This window comes from Bison bison, unplaced genomic scaffold (assembly GCF_000754665.1).
Source record: "Bison bison bison isolate TAMUID 2011002044 unplaced genomic scaffold, Bison_UMD1.0 scf7180017864072, whole genome shotgun sequence".
NCBI classification, from domain to species: domain Eukaryota; kingdom Metazoa; phylum Chordata; class Mammalia; order Artiodactyla; family Bovidae; genus Bison; species Bison bison.
In genome coordinates, this window is record NW_011494644.1 from 1,709,786 (window position 1) to 1,720,934 (window position 11,149).

At 40.9% G+C, this 11,149-nt stretch overlaps 1 protein-coding gene across 3 annotated transcripts in view; it reads right to left on the reverse strand.

Annotated features, from left to right (window-relative positions):
* COQ7 (coenzyme Q7 homolog, ubiquinone (yeast)) overlaps positions 1–499 on the reverse strand; it is a 14,165-nt gene extending 13,666 nt beyond the window's left edge. The window contains exon 1 of one of the 3 annotated variants that reach the window (XM_010837113.1): positions 175–275. Coding sequence is in view for 1 of the 3 variants with exons in the window: in XM_010837111.1 (XP_010835413.1) it covers positions 367–439 (73 nt within the window). In the remaining 2 variants the exon portion in view is untranslated. Of the gene's footprint in view, positions 1–81; positions 276–366 lie in introns of those variants that run through there. The other 2 variants (XM_010837112.1, XM_010837111.1) reach the window with 2 other exon arrangements.
* Positions 500–11,149: the final 10,650 nt, after the last annotated feature.

Consider the following 11,149-nt stretch of genomic DNA (forward strand, 5'->3'; position numbering starts at 1 on the left):
ACCACCCCCTCCCCCCCCCCGCCCTAGGAAACTAAACTTTCAAGGTTGCCAACTCTCCTCAATTCGGAACGCCTACCACACCTGCAGTGACGTCACAGAAGAGGCGCGAAATTGCGTCATCCCCCAAACGCACGGACGCCGAATGGGCTCGCCAGAAAACTGAGGAAAACCCACCCCCTTTCCGTCCGGCGGGCTCCGCGGCCGACTGCAGGCCTCGCGCCGCTTTTCCAGCCGCGCAGTCGCCCTCCGTCGCAGCCCTGTGACGTATGAACGTCTGCCCCCCGTGACCTCTACGACCTAAGCCTAAGGCGAAAATTCCTGGGCTCCTCAGCCCCGCGCGCAGTCGCGCTCAGGCTTCCCCTTTACCTGAGAGGGGCTGCAGGGCGCCTGTACGCAGCCGCCACAGGCAGCAAGCCGCCAACGCCCGGGCACAACTCATTGCCGCGGAAGCAGCACTACTTCTCCTTAAACGGAGGGGGTCAACGGTACCCTTGGCGTAGACTGATGACGCACGGCCTACGGAAGGCAGATGCGGTTGGCTCTCGCACCGGTGGAAACGCCCCTAATCCCCCGCTTCCACTCGATTGGTTGGAAATGTCAAATGAAAAGACTCTAGTGGATGCGGTCGCTATCAATCACTACGTAAAGAGTTGCCATAGAGACGAGAATGCTAACTTGCTCTTTCAAAAATCCAAACAGGTAAAATATTACTCACCTCAATTCCTGAGGAAAAGGACAATGAGAGAATTGTTTACCGGCATAGCCATTGTATTTTGTGCTTTGCCAACACAGGAAATTTCTATCTGTAGGCTCTTTAAAATAGTAGAAATTACAGTCTGAAATTCAATTCACCACGTGAAAAGTGTTGACTCTAGTTATTGGGATTGACAAACTAAATTTCTTCCTACTCCTTTTCTTTATTTTTAGATTTTCTACAAAGAACATTTATTATTGCTATCCTTATTTGTCCTTTACTGTTAGTGAGAGAGTGTGTTAGTCCCTCAGTTGTGCGGGACACTTTGTGACCCCCATGGGCTGTAGTGTGCCAGGCTCCTCTGTCCATAGAATTCTCCAGGCAAGAATATTGGAGTAGGTAGCGATTCACTTCTCCAGGGGATCTTCCCCAGCCAGGGATCCAATGTGGGTCTCCTTGAGGGGAAGGTTGGGATGAGTAGATTTAGCAACATATTCCATACTTTTGAGTCTGTATCCAGTCTGTCAGGGCAGACTCATTAATTGTAACAAATCGCTGTTCAGGAGGCTGTGTATGTGTGGAGGCATGTTTAATAATGGTAACTTCAGAGTTGAAATTGTGAGAAGGTGACTTTCATTTTTTACTTTACATTCTTGGATTATATATCTTTTATCCATCACTTTTATCCATATTTAAGATAGACTGCTATTGTAAAATAATGTTGCTAGTTGTTTTAAAATTTAACGCACTTTTTTGCTGAAAGTTTTACTTTCAGGTTGGAAGGACTCATTAACACAAGAAACCACATGGTATTACATACATAAACAATTTCAAATTTTTATGAAAGATTATTTGACAATTTCAACATACAGTAATTAAAAGAAGAGAAATAGAAACAATAGAGAAAATTAACAACACATACACCACCAAATTGGTGGTGTCTACATCTAGACTACATCTAGTCTACATTTAGACTTGAACAGGCTGGAAGTCCCTTGTTAACAGCAATCTGGAGTTTCTACTGGGAAAGGGTCCTGGGCTGTGTATCCACCCCAAGGGTGAGACTTCATATTGCAGTTTCAGGGGCTCTTGTTTATAATCCTAGACTGCAGACTGGTATCATTAACAGTTTGCATGAAGAAATGCAGCTCTGTTTTCACTTTCACCTTTTTACAATGCTGTTTGTTTCACTTTGTGAGCCATAGGATTTCGTTGACCCTGCGGGGTTGGCCAGATCTCCAGGGGCTCAAGAATTCTAAGACCCACTCCTTTTCTTATCTAAAGTGCTGCCTGACTTGCTGTGCTTACACACACAGAGTCTTGGTGGTGTCAAGGCTCGTCCAAAGCAGATCAGAGGCCTGCTCTCCTGCTTCTGAAGCCTGAACAAGACTTCCTTCATTTTACTTTCCCTAAAAGCTGGGCTCAGGATTGTTTAGGCTGAAATGCATAGGAATAGGCAAGATAACACAAGTAGGCTTCTTCATTCTATAAGTCACATAACAATTCCAGATAGTCAATAGAAATAAAGTGATCAAAGAAACAAGTAATGGGTTAAGCAATGCAGGAAATACTTTTTGAGCAGTAGGGGACTTAGTAAAGAAGAAGTTCCACCATGAATGAGAAGTATATTTTGGTACATCAACTCCTACATCCATTAACTTATTGGTAGCAATAGTAGTAACAACAGAATGTTCTATCAAGGTCTGATTACCTGTATCTATGAAATTTTGTAACTCTTTCAGTTCAGTTCAGTGACTCAGTCGTGTCCAACTCTTTGTGATCCCATGAACTGCAGCACGCCAGGCCTCCCTGTCCATCACCAGTTCCTGGAGTTTACTCAAACTTATGCCCATTGAGTCGGTGATGCCATCCAACCATCTCATCCTGTCGTCCCTTTCTCCTCCCACCTTCAATCTTTCCCAGCATCAGGGTCTTTTCAAAGGAGTCAGCTCTTTGCATCAGGTGGCCAAAGTATTGGAGTTTCAGCTTCAGTATCAGTCCTTCCAATGAATATTCAGGACTGATTTCCTTTAGGATTGACTGGTTGGATCTCCTTGCAGTCCAGGGGACTCTTAAGAGTCTTCTCCAACACCACAGTTCAAAAAGTGTCAATTCTTTGGCGCTCAGCTTTCTTCACAGTCCAACTCTCACATCCATACATGACTACTGGAAAAACCATAGCTTTGACTAGATGGACCTTTGTTGGCAAAGTAATGTCTCTGCTTTTTAATATGCTGTCTAGGTTGATCATAACTTTTCTTCCAAGGAGCAAGCATCTTTTAATTTCATGGCTGAAACCCCATGGACTATATATATATATATATACATACATACATACATACACATATACAGTGCATGGAATTCTCCAGGCCAGAATATTGGAGTGGGTAGCTTTCCCCTTCTCCAGGAGATCTTCCCAACCCAGGGATCGAACCCAGGTCTCCCGCATTGCAGGTGGATCCTTTACCAGCTGAGCCACAAGGGAAGCCCGTGTAACTCTTTGGTTCCTTGCAAAATCTTTCATAAGGGTTCTAAGGGAAAGCTAATATTGGGAACAGAAAGAATATGGAATAACATTCTAGTCCACAATACCTGAGTTCTCATGGGGAAAGTAATAGGTGGTCCCCTTCCAATATAAATTATTAACATGTGTTAGGCATCTGGAAAAAGGGGTTCCTAACTGATACATGGAAATTGTTTCTACATAATGGGTTACACTACATACAAATTGAGGGCAATCTGAAAAACATACTTCAGGATTTAGGGAAGATAGTCCATTCACAATAGTTAATAGAGTTCTCCAATAAGCAGGATTCCCAAATGCCAGATGTTGGTCCACATAGCAGTCCTTTGGTAGCCTTTCCACAGTTGTATCAGTAAGTGGGTATGATTATTCAAGTCCAAATAATTTCCAGTAAAATGTGGTAATCAATACTCTTCCCCAAATACAATGGGTAACACATGAAGCTGGTATAATCTAGCAGACAGATAAATTTTATCCATAGAAAGTCAAAGTTAAAAGGCCAGAACTTGTTTGCAGGGCAGGTGAAATTATCTTGAGTTCAGATCTGTTTCACATTTCTCTAGCTGAAGGTTCTCTGATGATTTCCAATGGCCAGGGGTTGAGGCATGGATGACAATCCACATTATGGTCAAACTTCCAAGAAAAATCTATTCGCAAGAATGACAGTGAGTTAATGGCACGTATTTCCATTTTTCCTGTCTGGTGATCATTACTAATATGGTATTATCCTTCCCCTGCACAGTGACATCAGTAGGTATGGGAGGACCGTTAGCCTCCTTCACCCAGACTTTAGCTCCAATTGCATGTATTTCATTTGTGGATCCAAACCCTCCATCACCTCTATCTGTTAATTAGGTGGGAGGTTCTCCTTTTTGTAGTCAGTTACACACGGATGAATCAGCAATTTGGCAATTCAGTCGTTTATTAATAAATAATTATCTTTTCCTTGATTTTGTAGAATTACTTGATTTCTCCTTGGTAGTCTGGGTCTATAACTTCCCCACAAACACAGATCCCTTTTAATGCTAAACTGGAGTATTCTTTGATTAATCCAAAGTGTCCAGAAGGCATTTTAATTCCAATACCAGTTGAAACAGTACATATCGATCTTTTAGTAAGTCTGTGTTCAGATACAGAGCACAAATTCAGTCCAGCAGCCTCAGGAGGAGCTCCGAAAGGAGCTAGTGCCCCTGGGCTAATTTCCCAATACTCAGTTGTTTAAAGATGGAAGTTGATGTTATGAATTTGTAAATTTGGCATAGTCATTCTCATCAAAGAAATTTCTGATTCTCCTGTAGGTCTGTTATTTGAAATATTCAGGACAGTATTAAAGAATAGTTCTCCAGTTTTTAAGAGTCCTTTCCAAATTATTAATTGCTGTTTAAGCAGACCATTCATTCTCTCAAACAGCAGCTTGAGATAAGGAATATGAAAGGTCCATTGTACATTATGTTCTGGGGTAAACTCTTGTCTTAACTTAGCTTTAAAATGTGACCCATTGTCACTCGGACTTTGAAGTGGAACATCTTATTAGTTATCTTCAATGTTTTAATAGTATTAGTCTGATCAGATCTGGCTTTCCTGAAGAGAATGGGCACTAAGTATCCAGAATACGTGTCCACAGCAGTACTCACATATTGGCATCCTTTGTTTCAAATTAATGGATGAATATAATCAATTTGTCATATTTTCCTAGGCAGCTTGCCACATGCCAATTGTCCTTTGACTAGCTGTGGCAAGATTCTGGGCTTCCCTGATAGCTCAGTTGGTAAAGAATCCACCTGCAATGCAGGAGACCCTGGTTTGATTCCTGGGTCAGGAAGATCCGCTGGAGAAGGGATAGGCTACACACTCAACTATTCTTGGGCTTCCCTTGTGGCTCAGCTGGTAAAGAATCTGCCTGCAATGCAGGAGACCTGGGTTCAATCCCTGGGTTGGGAAGATTCCCCTGGAGAAGTGAAAGGCTACCCACTCCAGTATTCTGGCCTGGAGAATTACATGGACTGTCCATGGGGTCACAAAGCATCAGACAGGGCAAGCTTCTGTGCTTAATATGTTGACAAGCTGGACACTAAAACAACAGTTTTAATGACATCCATAGTTAAGGAAATAGCTCAGTCCTGAGCCCACCTGTACTTTGCGTTTCCTCCCAGGTGGCTACATTTTTCATGTACCCACAAAGTCAAACCTTTTATGTCACAGGAGTCTGGATCGACTTCTGCTTGGATTTGTGTTTGTTCCTTTGTAATAGGTGGCACAGTGATAAAGAACCCACCTGCCAATGCAGGAGTCATGAGAGACATGGGTTTGATCCCTGGGTCGGGAAGATACCTTGGAGTAGAAAATGGTAAGCCACTCCAGTATTGTTGCCTGGAGAATTCTATGGGCAGAGGAGCCTGGTGGGCTAGTCCATGGGGTCACAAAGAGTTGGGCATGACTGAGTGACTAACACACACACACATAATGCATATAATTCAGCAAATTGATTACTCTTATAATTTTTTCAGCCTCTGGAAATTTCCTATTCCAGAAACCCAAGGTTACTGTTTTGTTGTTTTCCCCATAAACTCCAATTACCATACAGTTCATTGATAGATACGTGTAATTTTATGATCCCTGGTTGTAGCTAATGGGCTATCTAATCTCTCCAAATATAGATCACTTAAATAAGCTTTAGAATAATTCAGTTAACTTTTTAGCAATAAACATAATAGTAAGGAACTATCTGGGAAGTTCAGTTCAGTTCAGTCCCTCAGTTGTGTCCAACTCTTTGCAACCCCATGGACTGCAGCATGCCAGGCCTCCCTGTCCATCACCAATTCCTGGAGTTTACTCAAACTCATGCCCATTGAGTCAGTGATGCCATCCATCATCTCATCCTCTGTCATCCCATTCTCTTCCCACCTTCAATCTTTCCCAGCATCAGGGTCTTTTCAAAGGAGTCAGCTCTTCACATCAGGTGGCCAAAGTTTTGGAGTTTCAACTTCAGTATCCGTCCTTCCAATGAATATTCAGGACTGATTTCCTTTAGGATGGACTGGTTGGATCTCCTTGCAGTCCAAGGGACTCTCAAGAGTATTCTCCAACAGTTCAAAAGCATCAATTCTTCAGCGCTCAGCTTTCTTCATGCTCCAACTCTCACATCCATACATCCACTGGAAAAACCATAGCCTTGATTAGATGGACCTTTGTTGGCAAAGTAACATCTCTGCTTTTTAATATGCTGTCTAGGTTGGTCATAACTTTCCTTCCAAGGAGTAAGTGTCTTTTAATTTCATGGCTGCAGTCACCATCTGCAGTGATTTTGGAGCCCCCTAGAATAAAATCTGCCACTGTTTCCACTGTTACCCCATCTATTTGCCATAAAGTGATGGGACCGGATGCCATATTCTTTGTTTTCTGAATGTTGAGCTTTAAGCCAACTTTTTTACTCTCCTCTTTCACCTTCATCAAGAGGCTCTTTGTTTCTTCTTCACTTTCTGCCATAAGGGTGGTGTCATCTGCATATCTGAGGTTATTGGAATTTCTCTTGGCAGTCTTGATTCCAGCTTGTGCTTCATCCAGCCCAGCGTTTCTCATGATGTACTCTGTCTATAAGTTAGTCTTGGTCAACATCTCAATTAACAAAACCAGAATTTAATATTCAGTGAAACATAAAATTTGTCTGTATGTGTTTGTGTGTGTAAGGGTATTAACCCTGCAGCCAAGGGAGACTTTATCCCATCAAATAAAAAGTGAGGTTTGTAAGGGGACTGGGAAAAGCCAAGTGGCCATCTTGGATTTCCTATAGCCTAGACTGTTTGATTTATAGCTATTTTAAATAGCTATTTTACATTCTTTGATTGAGAAGTAGACTGTGCCTTGTCCTAAGGACATCAGGATAGCAAAAGTCTGACAATGAGGGGTTAATTTTTTGTAGAAGCAGAATGAGTTTTATTTATGTGTGCCACAACCTTCACAGATGACTGTGAAATAATATTTACTTTACCAAAGTAACAAAACCCTTTAAAAACAAATGTAAATCACTTAAAGGCAAAGACATTCACATACTCTGTTATCAGAAGCCACATTCCAAGAAAACTTTGTTATCATCTTAACAGAGAGAGAAAGCCAACTTCTAGTTGGATAATAGCTTACTGTTAATAACAAAATTGGTTTATCTAGTTAATTTTAATGTACTCTTAGGTCCTTTCTGTAAATCTTGACCAGGTGATAGCATCTTTTTTCACAAAGGCATCAGAGTGGAAGCATGAGCTATCCATATGACAAATGGCTTAAGAAGGAAACTTTAAAATCTGATTATATTGCAATTGACAAAGTAACTTGGTTACTGCTGTGACATGTAACATTTAATACAAAAACTAGAATTATGACCGATAACATTTTATCTGGACATACAGATTTTTATGATAAGAAAGGTTTGTGGAAAGTGGACCCTGAGAAAACAGTTTTATGCATGGTAGAAGTTTCCCTGGGATGCTGAAGTGCCTTTGATAATAGACTTAAGTTTATTTACCCTTTAAGTGATCTGTTCTATATTTACCTTTGAATATTTTCTGTATCCATAACTTTATTTTCCCATTCAGAAACAGATACCTGTAAGTCAGACCTTTCCTTTCCCTTAACATACTGCAATTCCATTCCTCATACTTTACTAGAAACACACATTCTATTTTCCTTAAGCAACCATGAACTCTCTTTTAGATTAGCATTCTGTACATTGGTGAACCTAAAATGCCAGTGATAATTTCTAAAAATACTTGCTTTCTTATAGAGAACATCTCAGGATGGTACCAAACATATTCGCTAATAGTTCTAAACCTTTTTTCTATAAATAGAAACCAGTGTTTAGTAATTATTTTAGCATTTTATTTGGAAATGGCCTAATTATTTAATAAACTTCCATCATTTAATGTGATTTAGCACAAGCCTAGAAATTAAAGTTACCAAATCTGGAGAAACTATTTTAGGTACACATTGCCCAAGCATAATTATTCCTAATAGAGTTTATCTAAAAGCTCTTACCTCATTTACATTTTCTTTCTGTAAAAGTTTCTTCACATGGAGTTACTCTGTAAAGTGGACTCAGTATCTGGCCCAAATGTGGAATATGCTGTCACCAGAAGCCAAATATCCTTTATGCATTTTTGTGCCTTTTGTCTCAGAAGTTTGAAATTCCATTATTTTTTGTTTAGCCTTAGGTAAAATCTCTTTATGTCCTTTAACCCGTTGTATTCCCCAAAAGTTTAGAGTCTGGGCAGGTCCCTGAATTTTGGAGGGATTAATCTTCCATCTCAAGCATTAAGGTCCCAGGCTACTCTTGTTTTAGCTATTGCCAGATAAACTTTCTTTTTGTTAACCTGGCTGTACCAACTTCAATATTTAGCTTGTGCAAACTTTACAGTGGCTTTTTTGGCTACTGACTTTAAAGTGGAGACTTAGTCAGCTAAAATGTAGTTTTGACATTGTAACATGGATAATCGTCCTTGCAAATTGCATAACTCTTTCTCCAATTTTAATTTCTCTTCACTAATTTTAATTTAGCTCCATGCACCTTATGGTAGGCAGACAGGATTCAGCTTCTCCTACCAGTGTGGTATATTCTTGTCCTTTCTCAGTTAGCACGAGCCACAAACGTTCAGTAACAAGGTTCAGCTCGCTTTAATTTGAGGTCCCGTTTCACACACAATCCAGTGCATATGCTCCATTCAGTAGCTAACAAGTAATAAGGCAAATCTTCCCATCCAGAAATAAAAACTTAATTAGTTTTAACCTCTTTCTTCTTGAGCGGCATTTTGTTTCACGAATCCTGCTCACAGCACCAATTTATGTTTTGCTGAAAGTTTTACTTTCATCTTAGTTTTGAAGGATTCATTTACACAAGAAACCACTTGTTACACACATAAACAATTTCAATTTTTAATAGATTTGACTTAATTTCAATATACAGTCATTAAAAGAAAAAAAAAAAAAGGAACAATAGAGAGAAGTTAACAGTACATACATTGTCAAATTGGGCCAGCCTACACCCAGACTTGAACAGGGCTGAGAAGTTTCTTGTTAACAGCAATCTGGAGTCTCGATTGGGAAAAGATACCGGGCTGTGCATCCATCCCAAGGGTGAGGCTTCAGATTGCAGTTTCAGGGGCTCCTGTTTATAATCCCAGGCCGCAAATAGTATCTCTTTGCATGCAAAAATGCAACTCTGGTTTTACTTTCACCTCTTTACAATGCTGTTTGTTTTACCCTTTGAGCCATAGGATTTTGTTAGACCCTGAAGGGTTGGCTAGACCTCTGGCGACTCAAGAATTCCAAGACCCACTCCTTTTTTATCTAAAGTTCTGCCTGACTTGCTGTGCTGGCAGGCAGGCATAGAATCTGGGCAGTGTCCAGGCAGATCAGAAGCAGGTCAGAGGCCTGCTCTCCTGCTTCTGAAGCCTGAACAGAACTTCCTCCATTTTAATTTCCCTAACAACACTGCAATGATTTAAAATTGTAATTGACTGTTACATACTATTTCTGACTGCACTGGGTCTTCGTTGCTGCTCATGGGCTTTCTCTAGTTGCAGCAAGAGGGGGCTATTCTCCAGCTGCAGTGGCTTCTCTTGTGGAGCACAGGCTCTAGGGCACAGGCTCAGTAACTGCGGTGCATGGGTTAGTTGCTCTGAGCGTGGCATGTGGGATCCTCCCAGACTAGGGATTGAACCTGAATCCCCTGCATTGGCAGGCAGACTCTTAACCACTGGACCACCAGGATAGTCCAGATTTTTAACTCCTAATACTTGGTGAATGTGAAGGTGTGTAACATTCTCACGTAAAGCTCCTGAATGTAAACCTTGCTCTCAAAAGCCTTGCAATGTTCTAAACCTTGGCTGTAATCCCATTTCCAGGTCTCTGTTTCAAAAAAAAAGAAAAAAATGTGGACAAAGATTTTTGTGTCTTCATTATTTGTTATCAGGGACATTTGGAAACAAAATGAATGTTGAGCTGCAACAGAATGTTAAAAAAAAGTTGTGATCCATCTGTATGATGTTATGTAGCCCACTGAAATGCTTATAAAGAACTTTGGATACAGTGAAAAAACACTTATGAAAAAGAAATGAGAATTTTTATTTTTCTTCCTTTGGTTCTTGTCCTCCATCCCTCACTCTGTTCTTTCTACCTTACGAGGCATTTTGCCAAGGTTAACAGTGGACGTCCATAAATGTTGCTTATACATGATTCACTTCTTTTTTCTCTATAGCTTTCAAATTTCTATAATAAACAAGTATTTTTGTAATGAAAAAACAAAATTTCATAATGAAAAGGCTTCATTCAGTTCAGTCGCTTAGTTGTGTCCAACTCTTTGAGACCCCATGAATCACAGCACGCCAGGCCTCCCTGGCCACCACCAACTCCCAGAGTTCACTCAAACTCATGTCCATTGAGTCGGTGATGCTATCCAGCCATCTCATCCTTTGTCATCCCCTTTTTCTCCTGCCCCCAATCCCTCCCAGCATCAGAGTCTTTTCCAATAAGTTAACTCTTCACATGAGGTGGCCAAAGTATTGGAGTTTCAGCTTCAGCATCAGTCCTTCCGAAGAACACCCAGGACTGATCTCCTTCAGAATGGACTGGTTGGATCTCCTTGCAGTCCAAGGGACTCTCAAGAGTCTTCTCCAACACCCCAGTTCAAAAGCATCAATTCTTCGGCGCTCAGCTTTCTTCACGCTCCAACTCTCACATCCATATGCATGACTACTGGAAAAACTATAGCCTTGACTAGATGGACCTTTGTTGGCAACGTAATGTCTCTGCTTTTTAACATGCTATCTAAGTTGGTCATAACTTTTCTTCCAAGGAGTAAGCGTCTTTTAATTTCATGGCTGCAATCATCATCTGCAGTGATTTTGGAGCCCCCAAAAATAAAGTCTGACACTGTTTCCACTGTT